The sequence below is a fragment of the Gopherus flavomarginatus genome, chromosome 5 (assembly GCF_025201925.1).
Source record: "Gopherus flavomarginatus isolate rGopFla2 chromosome 5, rGopFla2.mat.asm, whole genome shotgun sequence".
Lineage (NCBI taxonomy): Eukaryota > Metazoa > Chordata > Testudines > Testudinidae > Gopherus > Gopherus flavomarginatus.
Window position 1 is genome coordinate 3,373,427 of NC_066621.1, and position 24,432 is coordinate 3,397,858.

Genomic DNA, 24,432 nt, shown 5'->3' on the forward strand with positions numbered 1-24,432 from the left:
GGGACTGGCTGGCTCATTGGGTGGGGAAGGGGACTCAGAAGCTTTCTTCTCAGATGAAGTGGAAAGAAGATCCAGGAGTCCTGGATTCAATCTTCCACCGTAACCATTAAACCACAGTTTCCAGGAGAGCTGGGAATAGAACTCAAGAGTCCTGTATCCTCGCCCTACTCCCCCCCTAACCCACTAGACTCAACTTCCTGCTTTTCCCTGCAAAGTAGACCAGATGCTAGCCATCTTCAGTGTTTTCACTGTCACGTCATCTAGACCTGCTATGAGCCTTGCCTGTTTTAGACCTACCCCTGCCCTCCCCCATTGCCGGGACAAGATATAGGCAAGGAGTCTTCCTCCACAACAGCACAAAGATGTTACTAACCATTGGAACAAACTTCCAGGGAAAGTGGTGGATTCTTCAGTTCCAGAGCGGTCGGCTTGGTTACAATGGCGCTATGCCCATTTAGACCAGGTGAGGAAGTAGCCCTGCTGTGTTATGCCTCACTGGCATATAGTACAGCTAGAAAAAGGCTCTGGCTGTACCTACACATCACCCTAGGGAATAGGCCAGGGGTCAGCAACCTTTCAGAAGTGCTGTGCCGAGTCTTCATTTATTCACTGTAATTTAAGGTTTTGCATGCCAGTAATACATTTTACCATTTTTAGAAGATCTCTTTCTATAAGTCTATAATTAAACTACTGTTGTACGTAAAGTAAATAAGGTTTTTAAAATGTTTAAGAAGCTTCATTTAAAATTAAATTAAAATGCAGAGACCCCAGACCAGTGGCCAGGACTCTGGCAGTGTGAGTGCCCCTGAAAAGCAGCTCACGTGCCACCTTCGGCATGCGTGCCGTAGGTTGCCTACCCCAGGGATAGAGTTTGAACCCTTGGACTGTCTCCTGTTTCCCTCTGGGCTAAATCGTGGAACAGATAGCTGTACTGTTTGGCAATAAATATCAGTCAATTCGGCACCAAGGGGCTCCTTAAGATTTAGAGCTGAGCCTCATCAAATTTCCAAGTGGGTGTGTGGTCTCTATGGAGCCGGTGTCCTACTCCACAGGTGTCTTCTTCTAGATCTGTAGACAGCAGTCCCAAAAACAGGACACACATAATTACCTGGTCAGAATGGAATGGATGTGTCTGGTTTAAGCTGTTTAGTTCTTGGAGGGGAGGAGGGTCTAGTGGGTTAGAGCAGGGGTGGGGCTGGCAGCCAGGACTCCTGGGTTCTATCCCCAGCTCTGAGAGGGGAGTAGGGTCTCATGGGTTAGAGCTGGAGGGTGGGGGCTAGCCAGGACTCCTGGGTTCTATCCCCAGCTCTGGGAGGGGAGTGGGGTCTCGTGGGTTAGAGCTGGAGGGTGGGGGCTAGCCAGGACTCCTGGGTTCTATCCCCAGCTCTGGAAGGGGAGTGGGGTCTCATGGGTTGGAGCTGGAGGGTGGGGGCTAGCCAGGACTCCTGGGTTCTATCCTCAGCTCGGGGAGGGGGAGGGGGGGTCTAGTGGGTTAAAGCTGCAGGGGAAGGCTGGGTGTTCAGGATATCTGGGGACTAGCTCTAGCTCACAGCAGGACTGGAGTCACAGTTCCTCCCAGAGTTGAAAACAGACCACAGGAGTCCTGATTTCCAACCCCCGCTCTGATCCACTAGACCCCACTCCCCTGCTGTAGCTAAATAAACCCCACTGCCTCTGTACGATCTGATCTGTGCTCTTTGACTCTTCTCAGCTTCGAGAATGCCCATTAAATTCACATTAGCGCTCCCTGTGGGTGGAGGGGCCATGCCATGGGTTCAAAGAACAGCTGCAGGACCCTGCAGCAGATGGGTGAGGAACAGAAACTGCCCAATCATGTGAAACTGACCAACTTGGATTAAAAATGCTGCCTGCTAAGAGCAGTGCTGGGGCTTTGCCTAGCTGATCAAGAAGGAAACTTTGCTCCCCAGCGGGAGAAAGTTTAGTATCCAGATTAAGCAGCTTTATAGACTCCGTCAACCATCGGAGGTGAGAAGGAGGCTGGAGGAGCTTTGTCAAGACAACAGGCGGAAGGTAAAAAGCTGAGGAGCTGTAGGTGGGAGTCTTGGCTCAGATCCACTAAAAAGCCAACAGTAATATCCATACTTAAGTTCTCTAACTTTATGGCATAACAGGGGGCTTTGTTTTAAAGGAGTTATTGCAAGAGATGAACTGATCACTCCCAGAGTTTGGGGATAATTGACTGCAGATTGGGATTCTCTGGTTACTACAGTCCAGCTAGGATCAATCAAATGAGCAAAAAAAAAGACAGTTTAAGGCATAAGTTTCATGACCCAAAGTGAAAATTTTCAATTTTGAACATTTTTGAAAATAAAAGTCGGTTAACTACGCTCAGGATAATGAGTCACTTTTGCGGGTGCTTACAAGGCGCTCCTCCCAGGCGTGAGGGGCTGTGTGGGTGAAAGCCCAAAGGTGCTCGGAAGTTGCCATCATGGGCCAGCTGAAGGCAGGAGCTGACCTTTATAGTGAAAGGAAGATGGTAGGTCAGGTGGGGATTAGCGATGAAGGGCCTTGAAAGGGACAACAAGCAGCTGACACGTGACATGCTAGAGAAGAGGGCAGGGATAGCTCAGTGGTTTAAGCATTGGCCTGCTAAACCCAGGGTTGTGCAGTCAGCCCTTGAGGGGGCCATTTAGGGATCTGGGGCAAAAATAATCTGTCAAGGACAATACTTGGTCCTGCTGTGAAGGTAGGAGAGTGGACTTGATGACCTTTCAAGGTCTCTTCCAGTTCTATGAGATAGGTATTTCTCCATATTATTATTAAAGGGAAAGCTAGGGGAGGGATGTAGAGAAAGGTGATGTGGACAGAGGGATGGGCCATATTCAGAATGGCTACGTGCAAGACAACATTGCATTAGTCAAGATCAGAGAGAAGGATGCTTCAGTAATTGAGAGCGGAGATGAGGAGAACCTGGACACCAGTTTTAGCTATGTCGGTGGATAGGAAAAGCCATATCTCAGAGACATTCCAAAGAACAAATCAGTAAGATTTAGACATGGACCTCTCTCTACGTCCCACAAGCAGTGACTTTCCAATGTGCTGGGGGGGCTCGACCCCAGGCCCTGCCTCCACTCCACCGCTTCCCCCCAGTGCCCTGCCCCACCTCTTCCCATCCCCACTCCACCCCGCCTCTTCCTGGCCCGTTCTGCCTTCTCCCCCGAGCGCACCACATCCTTGCTCCTCCCCTGTCTGCCCGAGCCTCCTGCATGCCACGAAACAGCAGATTGCAACAAGTGGAAAGTGTGGGGCGGGAGGGGGAGGTGCTGATCAGCGGGGTCTGCCAGCACATAGGATGCACTGGAGGGGTAGGGAAAGGTGCTGATGGGGAGCTGCCAGTGGGTGCTCAGCACCCACCATTTTTTCCCCTTGGGTGATCCAGCCCCTGAGCACCCATGGAGTCAGTGCCTATGCTAGGTCCTCACACCCAGGCTGAGTCCAATAGAATGGTGGTGTTGTCCACCGTGATTGAGATAGGAGGTAGGCCCTAGCAGGGAGGGCCTGGGGGAGAAAGATTAAGAGCTCTCCTTTAACCATGCTGTGCTTAAGCTGATGGATAAACATCCCCGAGGGGATGTCAGAGAGACAGGCAAAGCCTTTAGCTTGTACAGAAGAAGACGGGGATGGAGTAGAGAGCTAGAGCCTTGAGGTGTCAGCATCAAGACATTAGCTGAGTTTGTGTTGGACGTAAAGCTACGATGTTAATATTTTTAGTTCTGTTTAAAAAATAGAGTTGAGTGCTTATAAGTTATGGCGATAGATATGGTTGAAAATAATACATTCTAAGCCACGAGAGACTCTGATCATTTTAACATTCGTTTTTTCATACAGATTCGGGGCAAAAGTCAAAATTCTGCATTTTTTTACAACATGAAAAATTCTGAAAAAATTTAGATTCTGAAACGGCAAATTGTTTTGCTTTTAGCCAGTTCGACATTAAACCGCCTCTGACTCAGGTGCTGCAGAGCTTCATGGGAGTGGTAGGCCAGATACCCCATGCCTCTTGAGCACCACCTGCTGCCACGGGTGGTACTGCAGGCCTTTCCCATTCCTGGCACTGCCTCAGTGGATTGCCAACCTCCCCTGGCAGATCTTCAGTGGCTCAGCCCTCTGACTGTCACACAGTCAAAATTAATCCCTTCCAGGATAGCAAAACAGTCTGTCTGCCCTCATCAGCCCCAGCTCTGGGGCCAGGTCAGGACCTGCCATGCTCTGCAGCACCTTTTATCTAAGCTTTCTGGGCTCTGATTGGCTGCATCCGTGCAGCCTCTCTAGGCAGACCTGGAGAACCTTCCTCTGTCTCTGCTTGTGTGAGGCAGGGTGTACTAGGACCGGGGGCTCTCCAGCAGGGGGCGACGAAGGGCCAGGTGCACCCCAGCACAGGTAGCAATCAGCATCAAATTCCAGGATGCGGGATTTGCATTGAGTATCAGGAAAACCCCTTGTGGGATGCATCACAGTCGGAAATCGCCTCCCAAGACCAGGGCTGGGACCTGGTGCCATTTAAAATTTAAGATTGAGCAAAGCCTTGGAAAGCTGATTGTAGGGAACAATTCTGTACTGGAAGGCAGGGGGGACAGACTATGAATTGCTCGTAGTGCCCTGTAGCACAGCATTGAGGTCAACACTGACAGCCAGAGGAGAGTGCCCCCTACTTAGCCCCCCATCTGGCACCCTGCGTCACGCAACCCTTATCACCAGGCTGAGGTCTGCTCTGACTGCCAGGGGAGAGCGCCCCCTACTGAGCCCCCTCATCCCACTCCGTGCAGCACAGGGCCCCCTAGTGCCACACTGGAGTCAGCACTATCTGCCTCAGGAGGGCGCCCCTTATCATCATGTGGGCATTGGGGACTGTATTGAGTGTGAGGGGGAAGTGCCTGCACCCTGCTCCCTGCACACAGTGCCCCCTCGCACCTGACTCCAAGGACCTGCGCTATCAGCTCCCCTTCCCGCCTGCCCCTGGCCAGCCCAACCCTGTTTGGCTCAGGAGAATGGTTCTGACAGAGCCCTGTTGGCCTAGCCAAAGCGTCCCCACGGTTCTTTGCATAGGGCGTGATACCGCCGCCCTGATTAGGTGATTCAGACACATGTGCTCTGGGTCAGGAAGTGGGTGTGTGGTGGGCAGAAGCTGTTTGGATTCAGGAGCCATCGATCACGCCAGCAGCAGGGTATTTGAACAAGAAGGAGCCCTCGATAAGGCCACTCCTTGCTGGATCGTATGGCACAGCTCAACTGCCCTGCTGCTCAGAGTCTAGGTATGTAATTGTGTCTCAGCCTTTTCTCCTACGTTCTCTGGCAGCCCGGCCATTATCCTAGGGCGGTGGTGTCTGGCTTTGTATTCCACTGGGCCCCCTGAGCTGTACATCAACGGCTTCCGCAAACTGAGCGGCAAGCCGTGCATTGTGGAATACAGGGGACAACACTGGGCTGCAGTTATAACCCTAAATGCTGCAGGACTGGCTGGCTCAGAGAATAGGGTAGGGAGCTTTTCCCCTCAAGGGGGAGCTGCCTCCGATCCAGCCCCAGGACAGGGGACTGGCCAGTTTAGGGGATCAGGGAATGGGATGCGGGCCTTTTCTCTCTCAGGAACAGCTCTGATCCAGTCCCAGGGAAGGGGGACTGGCTGGCTCATTGGGTGGGGAAGGGGACACAGAAGCTTTCTTCTCAGATGAAGTGGAAAGAAGATCCAGGCGTCCTGGATTTCAATCTTCCACCATAACCATTAAACCACAGTTTCCAGGAGAGCTGGGAATAGAACTCAGGAGTCCTGTATCCTCGCCCTACCCCCTCCCTAACCCACTAGATTCCACTTCCTTCCCAGAGCCAGGGAAAGAACCCAGGAGTCCTAGCTCCCAGCCCCAACTCAATGGGCCCCACTACCCTCTCAGAACCAGGGATAGAACCCACAAGTCTTAACTCTCATCCTCCCCCAATGTAACCCCTAGACACCATTCTTCTCCTAGAGCTGGGGCTAGAACCAGGAGTCTAATGTCCATTCCCCTGTGTTCTAACCACTAGCTCAGCCTCCTGTGTGCTGTTACCACTGTGATACCAAGATGTCAGGCACCTCATAAATAGCACAGGGACACCTACAAGTCAAGTTTTCATGAGACGGTAGCACTCAGAGGATGTATCTACACCAGCTTTTCCCTGCAAAGTAGACCAGGTGCTAGCCATCCTCAGTGCTTTCACTGTCACGTCATCTAGACCTGCTATGAGCCTTGCCTGTTTTAGACCTACCCCTGCCCTCCCGCATTGCCGGGACAAAATATAGGCAAGGAGTCTTCCTCCACAACAGCACAAAGATGTTACGAACCATTGGACGAAACTTCCAGGGAATGTGGTAGATTCTTCAGTTCCAGAGCGGTCGGCTTGGTTACAATGGCGCTATGCCCATTTAGACCAGGTGAGGAACTAGCCCTACTGTGTTATGCCTCACTGGCATATAGTACAGCTGGAAAAGGCTCTGGCTGTACCTACACATCACCCTAGGGAATAGTCTAGGGGTCAGCAACCTTTCAGAAGTGGTGTGCCGAGTCTTCATTTATTCACTGTAATTTAAGGTTTTGCGTGCCGGTAACATTTTACCGTTTTTAGAAGATCTCTTTCTATAAGTCTATAATATATAACTACTGTTGTACGTAAAGTAAATAAGGTTTTTAAAATGTTTAAGAAGCTTCATTTAAAATTAAATTAAAATGCAGAGACCCCCGACCGGTGGCCAGGACCCTGGCAGTGTGAGTGCCCCTGAAAAGCAGCTCACGTGCCACCTTCGGCATGCGTGCCATAGGTTGCCTACCCCTGGGATAGAATTTGAACCCCTGAACTGTCTCCTGTTTCCCTCTGGGTTAAATCGTGGAACAGATAGCTGTACTGTTTGGCAATAAATATCAGTCAATTCGGCACCAGGGGGCTCCTTAAGATTTAAAGCTGAGCCTCATCAAATTGCCAAGTGGGTGTGTGGTCTCTATGGAGCCGGTGTCCTACTCCACAGGTGTCTTCTTCTAGATCTGTAGACAGCAGTCCCGAAAACAGGACACACATAATTACCTGGTCAGAATGGAATGGATGTGTCTGGTTTAAACTGTTTAGTTCTTGGAGGGGAGGAGGGTCTAATGGGTTAGAGCAGGGGGGGGTTGGCAGCCAGGACTCCTGGGTTCTATCCCCAGCTCTGGAAGGGGAGTGGGGTCTCGTGGGTTAGAGCTGGAGGGTAGGGGCTAGCCAGGACTCCTGGGTTCTATCTTCAGCTCGGGAAGGGGAGGGGGGTCTAGTGGGTTAAAGCTGCAGGGGAAGGCTGGGTGTTCAGGATATCTGGGGACTAGCTCTAGCTCACAGCAGGATTGGAGTCACAGTTCCTCCCAGAGTTGAAAACAGACCACAGGAGTCCTGATTTCCAACCCCCGCTCTGATCCACTAGACCCCACTCCCCTGCTGTAGCTAAATAAACCCCACTGCCTCTGTATGATCTGATCTGTGCTCTTTGACTCTTCTCAGCTTCGAGAATGCCCATTAAATTCACATTAGCGCTCCCTGTGGGTGGAGGGGCCATGCCATGGGTTCAAAGAACAGCTGCAGGACTCTGCAGCAGATGGGTGAGGAACAGAAACTGCCCAATCATGTGAAACTGACCAACTTGGATTAAAAATGCTGCCTGCTAAGAGCAGTGCTGGGCTTTGCCTAGCTGATCAAGAAGGAAACTTTGCTCCCCAGCAGGAGAAAGTTCAGTATCCAGATTAAGCAGCTTTATAAACTCCATCAACCATCGGAGGTGAGAAGGAGGCTGGAGGAGCTTTGTCAAGACAAGAGGCAGAAGGTAAAAAGCTGAGGAGCTGTAGGTGGGAGTCTTGGCTCAGATCCACTAAAAAGCCAACAATAATATCCATACTTTAGTTCTCTAACTTTATGGCATAACAGGGGGTTTCGTTTTAAAGGAGTTATGGCAAGAGATGAACTGATCACTCCCAGAGTTTGGGGATAATTGACTGCAGATTGGGATTCTCTGGTTACTACAGTTCAGCTGGGATCAATCAAATGAGCAAAAGAAAAGACAGTTTAAGGCATAAGTGTAAGCTGAGAAATGAGCTAGTCTGTTGGAGTCAGGACACCTGGGGTCTCTCTTTGCCACTGACTTGCTGGGCAATTTTTTTTTGCTAAATACTCCCCTGGCTGGGCTGGATCGAATGGAGTTGGACGTCTCTGGGCCTTTACACCCTCATCTGCAAAACAGAGGCTTATTAATGAAATTATACACCGTACCTATGGTGTTTATATGCCCCAGTTGTCCCAGTAGCCGAGCACCTCGCAATCTTCAATGTATTCGCACTCAGACACCTCTGTGGGGCAGGGCAGGGCTATTATACCCATTTTACAGATGGGAAACTGAGGCACAGAGGGTACAGCCATGCTGCAAAATAAATCCACAGGAGCACGTCTCCAAGTCTGGATCTATATACCCAGGCTCATGCTATAGGGCTAAAAACAGCCACACAGGCATTTCTTCTCCGGCTCTGAGTTCCACCCGCTTTGCTAGGTTTCAGAACCCTGATGGGAACATCTACATGTTCTTTTTAGCCCTATAGCACACGCCCAAGTCTGTAGGCTCAGGCTTTGAGACTCCCTGCTGCGTGTGTTTTTTCTGCTGGGTAGACGTACCCAGAGAGACTAAGCGATTTGCCCAAGATGACACGGGAAATCTGGCAATTGAACGAGGTCTTCTGAGGCAAAGGCTGCTGCCCTACTCACGGATCCACCCGTCCTCAACACTTACTTAAAATGTACAAATGAATAACTGTTATTTTCAAATGCCAGCTTTTTGCTCAACTGTTTTGCTCTCTGTGTGAGTCCTGTCTTGCTGCTTTAACAGCGGTTTTACTCTGTTAGCATCGTGGAGTCAAGATCTGAGCCAGACTCGAATCTGACTCCTGCATCACACACAGGTTGTTCTTTATTCTTAACTGAGTTCAGACTGAAGGCTTGTTACTGCTGATGGGAGAAGGAGAGTGCTAGTACCGTTATATAAGGCACTGGTGAGACCTCATCTGGAATACTGTGTGCAGTTCTGGTCTTCCATGTTTAAGAAGGATGCACTCAAACTGGAACAGGTTCAGAGACGGGCTACTAGGATGATCCAAGGAATGGAAAACCTGCCTTATGAAAGGAGACTCAAAGAACTTGGCTTGTTTAGCCTAACCAAAAGAAGGCTGAGGGGGGATATGCTTGCTCTTTATAAATATATCAGAAGGATTAATATTAGGGAGGGAGAGGAATTATTTAAGCTTAGTACCAATGTAGACACAAGAACAAATGGGTATAAACTGGACACTAGGAAGTTTAGACTTGAAATTAGATGAAGGTTTCTAACCATTAGAGGAGTGAAGTTCTGGAACAGCCTTCCAAGGGGAGTAGTGGGGGCAAAAGACATATCTGGCTTTAAGACTAAGCTTGATAAGTTTATGGAAGGGATGGTATGATGGCATAGCTTAATTTTGGCAATTGATCTTTGATTATCAGCAGGTAAGTATGCCCAGTGGTCTGTGATGGGATGTTGGATGGGATGGGATCTGAGTTACTGCAGAGAATTCTTTCCTGGGTGCTGGCTGGTGAGTCTTGCCCATGCTCAGGGTTTAGCTGATCGCCATATTTGGGGTCGGGAAGGAATTTTCCTCTGGGGCAGATTGGCAGAGGCCCTGGAGGTTTTTCGCCTTCCTCTGCAGCGTGGGGCATGAGTCACTTGCTAGTGGATTCTCTGCAGCTTGAGTTCTTCAAACCACAATTTGAAGACTTCAATAACTCAGACATAGGTTAAGGGTTTGTTATAGAAGTGGATGGGTAGGGTTCTGTGGCCTGCTTTGTGCAGGAGGTCAGACTAGATGATCATATTCGTCCCTTCTGACCCTAAAGTCTATGAGTCTATGAGAGAACCCTTCTTATCTCTCTGATCCCTGGCTCGGTTTACACGGTTGGTATGCACTGCTTAAATGGAGACAAATACTTGATAGTTATTTTTTCAGCATCTCAGCCAGGACACTAGTGAGTGTTTAATACTTGCTGTGCCTCACCCCAGAGGCGGCTGCATTTCAGTGCTGGATGATCATCTAGTCTGCGATATACTATGTCCAAAGAACAGACTAAAGCGCTCACGCTGGAAAAAGAGGGACATCCAGAACTGGGCGAAGTGGAGGGGATTCCGCTCGCCCAGGTCACCTGTAATGAATGGCAGCGGATCCAGAGTTTCCAAGCCAGGCCCGACGATCTGCTCATCTGCACCTACCCCAAAGCAGGTGGGTGTTTGCTGAGGGGAAAGCTATAGAGAAAGTTGGGAGCACTGAGATTCAATTCCTGTGGCTGGGAGCATTGTTAAAGGGCTTCTGCCACTGTGGTAGGGAAGATTCAATAGACTGCTCAAGGAAGAGCCTTGGAGGTGGTAGACGACTGGTCAAGTATCGTGCGAAGGACTGTCAGGACAGGACCCGGACAGTGTGAGTGCCACTGAAAATCAGCTCGCGTGCCACCTTTGGCACACGTGCCATAGGTTGCCTACCCCGGTACAGACGTACTCTTTGAAAAGAAACATGGAGAGGGTGTCCAGATGTCCCAATTTTATAGGGACAGTCCCAATTTTTGAGTCTTTTTTTTTATATAGGCTCTTATAACCACCCCACCCCTGTCCCGATTTTTCACACTTGCTGTCAGGTCACCCTATACATGGAGAATACATTGTTACACCTTTTTGACCTAAGGGGATAGTGAATTTTTAGGGTCCTGTGGGTTCTTTTGGTTAGAAAGAGAAATTAACACAGGAATTGGTATTTCTTTGATGCAATTCTGTTTATTTACAAGGAATATAGAGAGTCCTCTGACCTGAGCACAGCAAGGATCAAACCACAGGGGACTGGTTCTTTGCTTACAATTCCAAGACTCTTTTCCAGGCAACCCTCTGCCCAAAATCTCTCTCTTGCTTAGCTTTGTCTCTGGGGCTTGCTTGCTGCTGGCTTCTCTTTTAGACACACAACTGCAATCAAGTGAGTAGATCCCCAGCCTCCTGTATTTGCATTCAATCTAGTCTTTGAGCAGTGGCTTTCATTATCTGTCCCCAGGGTGGCTTTTTGCTTTGTTTCAGCTATCACTAAGCAAAAGAGCATTTAGTTGCTCCGTCATTCAGTCTGAATGGAATATCCCTAGTTCTTATATAGCATTTTCTGTCATCTCATCTCAGAGCACTTTGCACAGGAGATTGGCATCAGTATCCTAATTTAAAGATGGGGAAACTGAGGCACAAAGAGGGAAAGTGACTTCTTCAAGGTCCCCCAGCTGGCCAAGACTAGAACCCTGGTCTCTCAAGTCTGGTGTTTTATCCACTAGCCTTGGTGCCTCAAGGCAGCCAGTAAACCCAATCTCCTTAACAAGATGGGCACAGCAGGTTTGGTTGGAATAAACACTCAAATCCACTCCTTTCCCGGTGGGAAGGCACAACATGGATCCAGGAGATAGTAGACATGATCCAGCAGGATGGAGACTTGGAGAAGTGCAAGCGTGCCCCTGTCCACTACCGGCACCCCTTCATCGAGTGGGTTCGACCACCCCAACCGTCAGGTAGGTGCTACTGGGGTGGGTGGGGCTGGTTCTTCACGCACAACATCTGAACCTCACTCCTGCCTGCAGGTGTGGAACAGGCTGAAGCCATGCCCTCGCCACGGACCCTGAAAACCCACCTCCCCGTCAAACTGCTGCCTCCATCCTTCTGGGAACAGCAGTGTAAGGTAATCCTTCCTCTAAGCACCATGCTCACAATGGCAGCCACTGCGCCCCGCCCCAGAGGTGGCTGCATTTCAGGGCTAGCTGAGTGATCCCTGTGCAGGGCTGCTGTGTGGGTATTCAACAGCTGGGAGCAGAGGTGTGAGGTAACCTCCTCCCCTCTAAACTTGAGCTTAGAGACCCCCTCACCCTGCAGCAGTGACCAATAGCAAACCCCTCTCCCTCTGTTGTTCCTGCCCCATCCACCCAGTTCCTGTACGTGGCTCGTAATGCCAAGGACTGCATGGTCTCCTACTACCACTTCCAGAGAATGAACAAGGTGTTGCCTGACCCGGGCCCCTGGCACGAGTATTTTGAGATGTTCATGGCGGGCAAAGGTGAGTTCAGCCCAGCTCCTTGGCTTGGTATCCAGAAATTCCTCTTCCTGTTGTCCATCCTGGGGTGGGCGCCGCTGCTGGGAGTCATCCCACCCTCTCAGCCCAGGGGTCCCCCCTAGAATATCTCACCCTGGGGAGGGCACCCTCTGCTGGGGAGATGTCCCCAGCCATGTGCTCTCAGTCCTGAGATCTCCCCCCTTGAGCTCCCCATTCCAGAGAGAGCACACCCTGCTGGGGAGACCTCCTATCTTTGTGCCCTAAGCCCTTGAGTCCCCCTAGAGCTCCTCCCCCAAGGAGAATGCGCCCTGCTGGGGAGAGCCCCTGTACCCTCAGCTATGGGATCCCCCCTTAAGCTCCCAGCCTGGGCAGAGCACCTCCTGCTGGGGACACACCCCACCCATATGGTCTCAGCCCTGGGGTCCCATCCAGTGACCCCAATCCTGGGGAGATTGTCCTCTGCTGGGGAGACACGCCACCCACACGGTCTCTGACCTGGGGTCCCATCCAGAGACCCCAATCCTGGGGAGATTGTCCCCTGGTGGGAAGACAGCCCACCCACAGTCTCAGCCCTGGGGTCCCTCCCGAGTGACCCCAATCCTGGGGAGATTGTCCCCTGGTGGGAAGACCACACCCCTGCACTCTCAGCCCTGGGATCCCCTTAGTGCCCCTGTGGTCTCAGAGAGTGAGCCCTGCTGGGGAACCCCCACACACACACTGCTCCGCAGCCCCGCTTGTGCTCATGGTGCTGTCTCCCTGCTCTTTCTGCTATAGTGGGCTGGGGTCCGTGGCACGACCACGTGAAGGGCTGGTGGAAGGTGAAGGACATGCACTGCGTGCTCTTCCTCTTCTACGAGGACATGAAGAAGGTGAGCGGCTCTGGGGGGGGATTTGGGCGGGTTGAGGTGCGAGCCCCATAGGCACTTTGAAATGGCAGTATAGGGGACTCCGCATGGGATGGAGGGGAGAAATGAACCCTTCCCAGCTTATCTTTAAAGGGAGCAGGAGATGGGATTCCAAAGCTGTGAGCTTCTCTGCAGCAGTGCCCTGCTGAGGAGCACAGCGCTGTGAACTTCCCTGCAAGCAGTGCCCTGCTCTAGATTCCAAGGCTGTGAGCTCAATTAACTTCCAGACAGTATTGCCATGGACTGGTAGGGCCTCTAGTGCTGTGAGCTTCCTCAGAGCAGTGCCCAGACACTGCCTAGCAGGGGTGTTAGCACTGTGAGCTTCCTCAGAGCAGTGCCTTCCCCACAGGACCTGAAGCGTGAGATCCAGAAGGTGGCCCAGTTCCTAGGGAAGAACCTGGACCAGGAGCTTCTGGAGAAGATTGTCTATCACACATCATTCGACGTCATGAAGGACAATCCCATGGCTAACCGCTCCGGCGTCCCCAAGTCCTTCATGGACCTGTCCATCTCCCCGTTCATGCGCAAAGGTAACACAGTCCTGAGACCTGCCTCTGGGATGGGCTCCAGGACGCTCCCTGCTGGCGATAGGTGTGTGAGCCCCCCGACACACACACACTTCTGAGACAGGCTGTATACGCCCTGTTCCTGTCTGGACCTTGGTTGGCTGTTAAGCTTCAGAAGGGCATTTAAAAAGGGGAGTTGTGGTTTGGGTACCTCATGCTCCCATTCCCCTATTTGGGTCAGGCTTCCTGGCTGGACTACATCTCCCATGATAGATCGCAGTCCTTCCCTCTTCTTGAGTGCATCATGGGACTCTGGGCTATGGTGCATCATGGGATATGTAGTCCAGTTAGATTGCCTGGGAGTCCAGATCCCTAGGGCTGAGAGGGGAGTGGGGTCTAGTCAGGACTCCTGGGTTCTATCCTCAGTTCTTCCATCAACTCACTTCAGAAGGGCATTTAAACGTCTATAGTGGTTTGGGGCCTTGCCCTGCTTGACTCTCAGCAGTGCTCAGCAAGGCCTTGGGAGCTGTGAGCTTCCCCTGAGCAGTGCCTTGGCAGCTGTGATAGGCCTGGTCCAGATGCTGGCTGTGTCGAAAGTCCAAGCCCTTCCCCTTGCATGGCGACTTCTGTCTCTGCATCTCTGTTGTTCACAGGGACTGTTGGGGACTGGAAGCACCACTTCACTGTGGCACAGAATGAGCGCTTTGAGGAGGACTATGAGAAGAAGATGGCTGGGACCAATCTGACCTTCTGCATGGAGCTCTGAGGACCCTGCCTCTGAGCCTGGCAGGATCCACCCAGCCTGCCACAGCCACCCCTGTAGGCCCCTGAATCTCTACCAGTCTTTTCCAAGGTGACAAACCTTCTGCCATGGACCACTCCCAGGCTCAGCCAAACCCCAGGGCTTTTCTGTGGGGCAGCGGTGTGGGTTCTTCCACTGTATAACCCTGTCCTCTCTGTCCCATTTTCACATCTTCTTCCCTTCCCATTCCCACCTACTGCTCCTTCCCTCCTCCTGACCCACCATGGCCCGTCTCTACAACTGGCTGGAAAATGGGAGCTATTTCCTCCCATGGAAAATACTTTTTTTCTTTTTTTTTGCAAAAGCCTGAATTCCACCAAATTTTAATTTAGAAATGCTTCCTTATGGGAGCTGTTGTTTGGGTGCCTCATGCTCCCATTCTCCTATATGCATCAGACTTCCTGGCTGGACTACATTTCCCATGACATACCATAGTCCTCCCCTCTTCTTGAATGCATCCTGGGACTCTGGGCCATGGCACATCATGGGATATGTAGTCTAGTTAGGTAGGCTGAGAGTCCAGATTCCTGGGTTCTATCCCTAGGTCTGGGAGGGGAGTGGGGTCTAATGAGTTAGTGTAGTGAGCTGGGAGTCAGGACACCTGGGATCTAGCCTCAGCAATTCCACCTACTCACTGTTTGATCTTAGATAAGCCACTTTCCCTGTGATCTCCATTGGAAAGAGGGGAAATTAAATAACTATACTCTCTATTGCATGTCTCTAAAGCTTGGTGATGGGGGGCATGCAGGATCACATGCCACTGTCCCCCCAGTTTGCTGCTTGGCTTGTACTGAGCATGCTCTGTAACACTGCTGAAGCCAGCTGTAACCACTCACCCACTGTTGCTCCCATCATCTCTGCTCTAAATCCCCTTTTAGGTAATCGCAGTTGCCAGGGTTGAAGGAGTAACATAAATGTACTTCTCAGTTAGTTTCTGAAACAACTATTACTTCCCGTGTGGGTTCTGATGCAGCTGGGCTGGGGAAACGGGGCCAGATTTCTCCTCACCACTGAACCGTGCAGAACAAAGTGATTGCTTTTTTTAAAACTGCCGCTTGCCCTTTCATTAACCTCAGTTGACTGTAATGGAACAGGAGCTGGGAATGCAGTTAAGGGTGATCTGCTTTCTTAGGGTACAGAAAGAGACTGATCAAAGGATGGCTGAGGCTGGGGTCAGACACCCAGTTTGAAATCATACGTGTGAGCTGGCAGAACTCTGTCACTGGGGTTTCTAACCCTACAGCCAGCTGACGTCTTTTAGAAATCTCTTTAATAATTGATAAAGCTTTTTTTTATCTCCAGAATTCTTTTTGATGATCAGGTGCTGAGATTAATTTGTTGATTTGACTTTGATTTGGCAGTTGTAATTAACGCTGTCCCGCCCCCCCCCCAAAAAAAATCTTGACAGACGAGTTTTCCATCAATTGTGTGGTGATCCAAACTGAAAGGTTTTGTTCTCAGCTAAGCTTTTGACAGAAAAAAATCTCAACACAATTCTGAACCAAAACGGAGCATTTCATTTTGACTTGCTTGTTTCGTATCACCTTATATTTATTAACTGTTATACTAACTCTATCATTGAGTTATCAAGCCATTCTGATCAGGTTGTGTGCAGGCTTCTGAATCAAAACTTTCTTTTTGAAACTTCCTTTCCAGAAAAGCTGTAACTGCTTATCTGGATTTGCAACAAAATTCAGAGTCAAGATGTTGGATCTTCCCACGGGAAATCCTGTTTTCCAGCCAGCTCCAGTTGTATTGCTTTCATTTGTAGTTTGATTTTACGTTAGTAATAATAGCTTAACTTTGGTAGGAGGGGGGTTGAAGTGGCTTTAATAAAATTCATAAAAAGGTAGCAAGTCACGCTTCTTCCAGTAAGCGATTTGGGTCCAGAATCCTTGAAGATCTGGGTGAATATCAACTGATCAACCTAAAAACCTGACCCTCTCCTCTCAATTAGTCTCTATGCCTCACGCAAGACAAGTAACTGATAATGAGTGGACTGCAAAGCATAGCCTAGTGGTGACAATAAGTGATCTGAGTGCAAGTGATTTATTTTTTTGCTATCAAGTGTGAAAACAATAATAAAATATGAATGGTCTTAGTTTAATCTCATTCTAGTTCTGTTTATGCTCACAATCTGCTGTTGGACAAATCCTAAGTAAAAACAGAGTTTTCAGATTAAGACCACCTCCATTCTCCCTACACGGTGTTCTAGTCCTTCAGGATCACCTTCACAGGCAGTATACTAATGACTCACTCATTTGGTGCTGAGGTGCAGCTGACAGTGGGGTGGGGAAGGTAGGTAGGTAAAAGCCTCACAGAAAGACGGCACAGGGATGGCTTGCCCCAGGCTGAGATGCAGCCACCTCTGGTGTCGGGCATCCCAGCTCTTTAAGGATAAAATCTAGGAGTCTTGGCTCCCAGCCTCCCCTTCATTTAGCTACAGGACCACAATGCTACTCTGTGTGTCTCACTATACTGCCAGCATTTTCATTGCTAAGGACATTTGCATTCTTAGCATGTCCCCATATCCCTCCTCATGGCTCATGTCAACTCTTTCTGTGTATGCAGTGGCAGATTAACCACTGGGCCAACAGGGCTTGTGCCCAGGAGCCCTGGGTAATTGGGAAACCCCTGGAAAAATGGGCACCCCCATGCCCCAACCCCACCCTCCAGCAGGAGCGCTAGGCAGGCAGGGGAAGCCTCCCCACCAGCTCCCCAGAAGGAGTGCTGTGCACGGGAGCAGGGCAAGTCCCTGCGCCCTGACCCCATTTCCCCTGGCAGAAGTGCTGGGAGGGGGACTTGCTCAGGCCCAGGGCCCCACAAACTCCTAATCCACCTCTGCTATGTGCCACACTGTCAGCATCATCTCTGTGCTGGGAATAGACTCTCAGCACCCCCTGCCCCCAACCACTGGACTCCACTGCCCTTCCAGAGGCAGGGATAGAACCCAGAAGTCCTGAGGCCCAGCCTTTGCTCTAACCATTAACTCCCACTCCCCTCCCAGAGCTGGTAATAAAACCCAGGAGTCCTGGCTCCTATGCCAAAGAGGGCTTGAGGGATGAGATAGTTAACTCTGGCTGTGCTGTTCAAGGGCCTTATTAGAGTCTACTTTAAGGAGACAGGGCCCTGCTTGTGAATTTGCCTGTGGGTGTGTTTTATGCATCTTCAGATACAAAGTCTTGCTAGATCCTTTCATTAAAGAAAGGAGACTAGGAAAGGAGGAGCTGACCCGGTGCTGCGGCATTCAGAAACCTGGCTATTAAGTAACCAGACTAGAAACACAGGGCCAAATTCACAGAGTTTGTTGCCAGAAGGAACCAGTAGATTAGATCATATTCCAGTGTAATACAGTTTCACCCAGAAGTCACTCCTGTCTTGAGCCCAATAACTTGTGTTAGACCAGGAGTACCCAACCTATGGCACATGTGCCAAAGGCAGCACACAAGCTGATTTTCAGCGGCACTCGCACTGCCCGGGTCCTGGCCACCAGGCCGGGGGGGGGGGGGGACTCTGCATTTTAATTTAATTTTAAACGAAGCTTCTTAAACATTTTTAAAACCTTATTTATTTTATATACAACAATAGTGTAGTTATATATTATAGACTTATAGAAAGAGACCTTCTAAAAACGTTAAAATGTATTACTGGCACGCGGAACCTTAAATCTGAGTGACTAAATGAAGACTCGGCACACCACGTCTGAAAGGTTGCCAACCTCTGTGTCAGGCCTTTCAAAAAGGCATCCAGGCTGCTTTTGAACATTTCTAGAGATGGAGAATCCACCACGGCCCTGGGGAGTTTGTTCCTGTGGTTAATCACCTTCAATGTTCAAAACTGGTGCCATATTTCTGACTGGAATTTTGTCTGGCTCTAACTTCCAGCCCTTGGTTCTCCTTCCACCTTTCTCTACTAGTTTAAAGAGGCCATGGATACTTGAGATATTCTCCCCACAAAGGTCCTTGTACACCAGCATCAAGTCACCTTCTCAATCTTTTTGATAAACTAAACAGACCGAGTCTCTCATGCTCAGGCATTTTCTCCAGTCCACCATTTTTTTTCAAAGCTCTTCTCTGCACCCTGTCCAATTCTTCAATCTCCTTTTTAAAATGTGTCTGCCAGAACTGGATCCAGCATCTGTGTGACCATTGTGGTGCAGAGAGGTTAAATGGCCCCTCCACAGATTCCCAGTTGGGATAGATCAGCAGAACTCCCTTGCCCTCAGTGGAGTGACAATGATTAACACCAGTGATAATCAAGTTTCAGAGCAGCAGCCAGGTTAGTCTGTATCCGCAAGAAGAACAGGAGTACTTGTGGCACCTTAGAGGCTAACACATTTATTTCAGCATGAGCTTTCGTGAGCTACAGCTCACTTCTTCGGATGCATAGAACGGAACACACAGACAGGAGATATTTATACATACAGAGAACATGAAAAGGTGGAAGTATGCATACCAACAGGAAGAATCTAATCAATTGAGATGAGCTATCATCAGCAGGAGAAAAAAAACCTTTTGAAGTGATAATCAAGTTACCCTGGCCCTGATTCTCTGCCACCTTGCACCTTGTGTTGCCATATGAATCATATATTTGGTAGTGTTGCCTAGTCAATGTTGGTGTCTCTTTTTTTCTGCCTGGAGCACACAACAGTTGATCTTCTGATGATTGGGATGCTAGGCCTCATCTACATGGCCACTTTACAGCGCTGAAAAAACACTCCCCTGAGTGCAGCAAGTTTTGGTGCTGTAAAGTGCCAGGGTAGACAGTGCACTAGCGCTGGCAGCTACACCCTTCGTGGGGATGGGTTTTTTACAGCACTGGGAGAGCTCTCCCTGGCCATGTTAAAGTGCTGCCATAGCAGCGCTTTAACGCTGGTAGTGAAGACATACCCTAAGTCTCACTAAAGTCGTTGGGCTCAATATAGGGGTATTTGTTTGGGTGTAATTGAATGACCTGTGCTATACATGTTCGATGATCTAATGGACTCTTCTAGGCTTAAATTCTGGGCAACTGGGGCTCAAAGAGAAACACCATATACAGTGCTGCAGTATCTGACCCCCTGACACAGACAATCCAAGACACAGAATCCAGGCCTAAATGTTGTTAAAGGACTTTTTTTCAATATACCGAGAGAGGTGTAAGCAGTTGTTGGATCTGAAACTGCTTTTCATTGATGAAATATAAAAGTGAGGCCGCCCCTTTAAAAAAAATACAGAGAGTGAAATGTAATTGAGTCCTGTAATAAGAAAAGGTAGCGCTAAGAGAGGATTGGCCTAGGTGCTTGCTCAGAGGAAAACAACAAGGTTTTCAATTTCCCATTGTATGTGTACAGGTGATCTGTGTATGGCTCTGTGTGTTGGCATGGTGATCTGTCTTTGGGCTGGATGTTTTTCATTCTAGGTGCGTGTGCATGTGATGTGGAAGTATCTGTATGACCATGTATGAGGGGGAATATTCAGGGCCGGCCGTTTTTGCTGGCCTAATGCACAGAGCACTGGACTGAGACTCAGGACTCCTGGATTCTGTTTCTATCTCAGCTGCTGGGTGCCCCATAGCAAGTCATTTCCCCTCCCTGTGCCTCAGTTTCCCCATCTGTACAATGCTACTTGTCTCCTTTACAAAGCTCTTTTGGGGATCGGCTGATGGGAAGCTCGATAGGACAGCTGGGTATTATTATTCTGGTCTGGGGGTCTGCGTGAATTGGTGTGGGATTGAATGTGGGTCTGTGTGTATTTGTGCGGGGCTGGCTATTTCTGCGGACCCATATGTGGGTCTGTGCAGATGTCTCTGTGTGTGGATCTCCAGAGCTCTGCACACGCCAGCACTCTTTGGTAGGGATCTGTGCGAACCTGTAGTGCACTGAGCCAGTGACCTACTTTCCACGTTGCCTTGCCAACGCCCAGCAAGGCCATTCATAAATGGCGCATGGGCCTCTGAGCCGGATTGAACCGGTTTCAGGGACACAGACAGGAAAGCCTTGTATTCCGGAAGAAACCATTCTGCAGAGACGAGGGGGATGGCAGAAAGGAGAATCCAGTTTCTTCCTGAATCCTGATCCAAGACACCGATCAACCTTTTCTAGTCTATATAGGTTCTTATACCACACTCATCACTGCAGTATCTGACCCCTCCGACACAGACAATCCAAGACACAGAATCCAGGCCTAAATTTTATTAATGGACTTTTTTTCAATTGCAAATTCTGCTCACCTCCCACGCTCTTTTTTTTTTTAATCAGTCAACTTAAACATGCATTCATTTTTTGTCACTAGGAAGAGAAACTCTGCACTCGGCAATAATTCTATGCCGTTAAATGGACCATGATCCCGAGGGGTTTTAAAAGAAATGCTGCTCTTTATTAAAAAAAAAAAAAAACCTACAGTGACAGTTGTGAATCAGATACTCTGCTGATGGGTACAACATAATTATTATTATTTGTGTTATCATAGCATCTAGGGGCTCTACACCAAATGTCGCTCCAGGCAAGAAGTGTCTTTGCCCCCCTCCTCATCTGTTAAACTTTTTAATACCTTATTTTTTTACTGCATATGTAGCCCATTTCACAACTTTGATGTACAATTTGTATGTATGATTTATCTGTCATATAAGATGATACATTTGCACTCTACAGGATCTGTATTTACTCAAGCCATATAGAAGCAAATTTTAAAAACTGTTTCCTCTAGACTTATAGAAACTTTTTAATTTTAAGAATAACTGAAACGTTTACTAACATCAGGAAATGGAATTGTCATCAAACATGACATGTTAAGCATGGCAAAAGAACTAACAGTACTTCTTTTATATTCGTTCGGAGATAAGGGTTCAATAGATATCTCTGGCATCTCATTAAATATGTCCTCTATTAGCTGATATTTATGCTCCTCAAGTCTTAAAACACAATTACACAATAAAACAAGGTTAACAATATTGCAGCTTGGTCCTCACTTCAGTTTGTTCTTATATCTCACTGACTGACGCCCTGTATATACCTGCAAAGGCATGGCTGACAGCACTTGTAGAATATTAGGGTTGGAAGGGACTCCAGAAGATCATCTAGTCCAACTCCCTGCTCAAAGCAGGACCAATCCCAAAATGGCCCCCTCAAGAATTGAGCTCACAACGCTGGGTTTAGCAGGCCAATACACAAACCACTGAGGTATCCCTCCTGCCCCCATCCATGTCTGTGTGTGGTTTGAGCAGACTGCATGGGTCATTAAAAGGACTGGCCCAGGAGGTTTAAGGAAAAGTAGTTCTCAGATATCATAGTAACTCTAGCTCAGGAACCAGTCCATGCAACAAACCTCAATGCCAACTCTGCCCACATATCTACACCAGCGACACCATCACAGGACCTAACCAGATCAGCCACACCATCATCGGTTCATACACCTGCACGTCCACCAATGTAATATAAGCCATCATATGCCAGCAATGCCCCTCTGCTATGTACATCGGCCAAACTGGACAGTCTCTATGGAAAAGGATAAATGGACACAAATCAGATATTAGGAATGGCAATAAACAAAATCCTGTAGGAGAACACTTCAGCCTCCCTGGCCACACAATAGCAGACCTTAAGGTGGCCATCCTTCAGCATAAAAACTTCAGGACCAGACTTCAAAGAGAAACTGCTGAGCTTCAGTTCATCTGCAAATTTGACACCATCAGCTCAGGATTAAACAAAGACTGTGAATGGCTTGCCAACTACAAAATCAGTTTCTCCTCCCTTGGTTTTCACACCTCAACTGCTAGAACAGGGCCTCATCCTCCCTGATTGAACTAACCTCGTTATCTCTAGCTTGCTTGCATATATATATATACCTGCCCCTGGAAATTTCCACTACATGCATCCGACTAAGTGGGTATTCACCCACGAAAGCTCATGCTCCAAAACATCTGTTAGTCTATAAGGTGCCACAGGACTCTTTGCTGCTTTTGTAGTTCTCAGAAAGTCTGGAAGGTTCCACAAGATTCTACAAAGGTCCAGAACATTCTAGGAGGTCAGTGAAAAATGAATCCACGTACGGAACACCTGAAACCCGTTACTTCAAACATTCTATCTTCCCTTTTGTCACTAACAACAAAAACAGCACCCCGAGCCCGGCACTCCCCAAACCCTGCACCTCAGGCAGTCACCTGGGTTGCCCGCCCCTAAATCCAGCCCTGGGCCATAGTCATGGAATGTATGGGGCCGAAGGCCCTTGGCATGGCCAGGTGGTGTAACAAACACAGAACAAAACATAAGAACGGCCATACTGGGTCAGACCAAAGGTCCATCTAGCTCAGAATTCTGTTTTCCAACAGTGGCTAATGCCAGGTCCCCCAGAGGGAATGAACAGAACAGGGAATCATCAAGTGATCCATCCCCTGTCGCCTATTCCCAGCTTCTGGCAAACAGAGGCTAGGGACACCATCCCTGTCATCCTGGCTAATAGCCATTGATGAACCTGTCCTGTATGAACTTATCTAGTTCTTTTTTTAACCCTGTTATAGTCTTGGCCTTCATGACAACCTCTGGCAAAGAGTTCCACAGGTTGACTGTGCTTGTGTGAAAAAATACTTCCTTTTGTTTGTTTTAAACGATGGTCCCTACCCCAATCTAAGTATAAGATGAGAGACAACAAATGGATCTAGGTAGAAGGAGGAGCACAAAGAAACAATGAAACAGTCACGGTCAGCACTCCAGCAGCCTAGCCCTGTTAAAAAAAGAATGGAGCAAAAATCTAGTTTAGATGGTTGACAGTCAGACTGGACTAGATCTCCCCTGCTCACACCAGTTTTATCCTGGTGCAACACCAGGGGTGTTGCTCCTGATTTACACTGGTGTAAATGGGCTCAGAATTAGGCCTTTACTCTGATTAAGCTCCCTTACTCTGATTAAGCTCCCACTCAGTTCCAGTTCTGTGTTTTTAAAACCTGACATTTTATTGTTATCAAAAAGATGATCTGCATGAAAGAAAGGTTTGTTCAGAGACTGTAAGAACATAAGAATGGCCCAACTGGGACAGACCAATGGTCCATCTAGCCCAGTATCCTGTCTCCTGACAGTGGCCGGTGCAGGCTGCTTCAGAGGGAATGAACAGAACAGGTAAATGTCTTGCACCGCATTAAAAGAAGTACATGCTTTAAAAACTGTCTTCATATCTGTGCAGAAAAACACATCTCTGTCCAGCCTTGGCTTGTCCAAATTCTTGTTTCCCCAGGGATCCAGAGGCTTCGCATACAGAGAGGGGCTTTTTGAGTACGTATATTGCAGCACAGCTATCATGGCATTTATGAGCTTTTTTAAACTAACAGTGACTGATGTCCCACCACACTGTGCAATGATTGATCATGCTGATCAAATTAGCTAAGTAACTGATTAATTAATTTGAGAGAAGAGGAGGGTGAGAACCAATTTCTGTTGGTGAGAGAGACAAGCTCCTGAGCTGCTGCTTCTTCTTCAGGTCTGGGAGAATGAGTTAATTACCTAAATAACTACTTTGGATCAGTAGAGTCTGATACTAGCTATGACAGACAGAACACTAGACAGGACCATGGGTCTGATCCAGGATGGTAATACCTGTGTTAAGCATAATTATTGTTTGCAGTGTTGTTATAGCCATGTTGGCTCCAGGATATTAGGGAGACAAGGCGGGTGAGGTTTTATTGGACCAGCTTCTGTTTGTGGAACAAATTTTTGAGCTTAGGGACTACTGTATATTAGCTCCAAAGCTTGTCTCTTTCTCCAACAGAAGCCGGTCCAATACAAGATAGTACCTCACCCACCTTGTCTCTCCTAAGCACAGTCAGTGTGATGTGACTACAGAACCGGGCAGTGCAAAACGTATCCAGTTTCAAATTAGCACTTGAAAAAACAGAGCCATTTGGGAGCAATTTTTGGTTGTCACAGAGTTGAGGCTAGAGCAAAACTGGAAACCTAACTGTCAAAGGTAGTTTGTTATTACTGAGGAAGGATTGTACAGTGGTTAGAGCATTAGCCTAGGCTGGAGTGGATGTAGGTTCAGTTCCCCGCTCTGCCCCAGACATCCTCTGCGAACTTAAGTCACTTAGTTCCTCTAGGTCAGGCC

General features: G+C 48.7%; 1 protein-coding gene across 1 annotated transcript; it reads left to right on the top strand.

The window, feature by feature from the left end:
* Window positions 1–7,710: 7,710 nt before the first annotated feature.
* Window positions 7,711–16,430, top strand: LOC127052845 (sulfotransferase 1C2-like). The gene is made up of 8 exons (XM_050956966.1): window positions 7,711–7,831; window positions 10,082–10,298; window positions 11,485–11,610; window positions 11,680–11,777; window positions 12,023–12,149; window positions 12,921–13,015; window positions 13,401–13,581; window positions 14,211–16,430. Exons 2-8 carry the CDS (start codon window positions 10,130–10,132, stop codon window positions 14,321–14,323), a joined length of 909 nt encoding a protein of 302 aa, XP_050812923.1. The 5' UTR covers window positions 7,711–7,831; window positions 10,082–10,129; the 3' UTR covers window positions 14,324–16,430.
* Window positions 16,431–24,432: the final 8,002 nt, after the last annotated feature.

Coding starts and splice junctions, on each gene's coding strand:
- LOC127052845 (XM_050956966.1), top strand. CDS start 10,130: ATGTCCAAAGAACAGACTAAAGCGCTCACGCTGGAAAAAGAGGGACAT. Junction 10,299..11,484: donor CTGCACCTACCCCAAAGCAG/GTGGGTGTTTGC, acceptor CCCGGTGGGAAG/GCACAACATGGATCCAGGAG. Junction 13,016..13,400: donor TCTACGAGGACATGAAGAAG/GTGAGCGGCTCT, acceptor CCTTCCCCACAG/GACCTGAAGCGTGAGATCCA.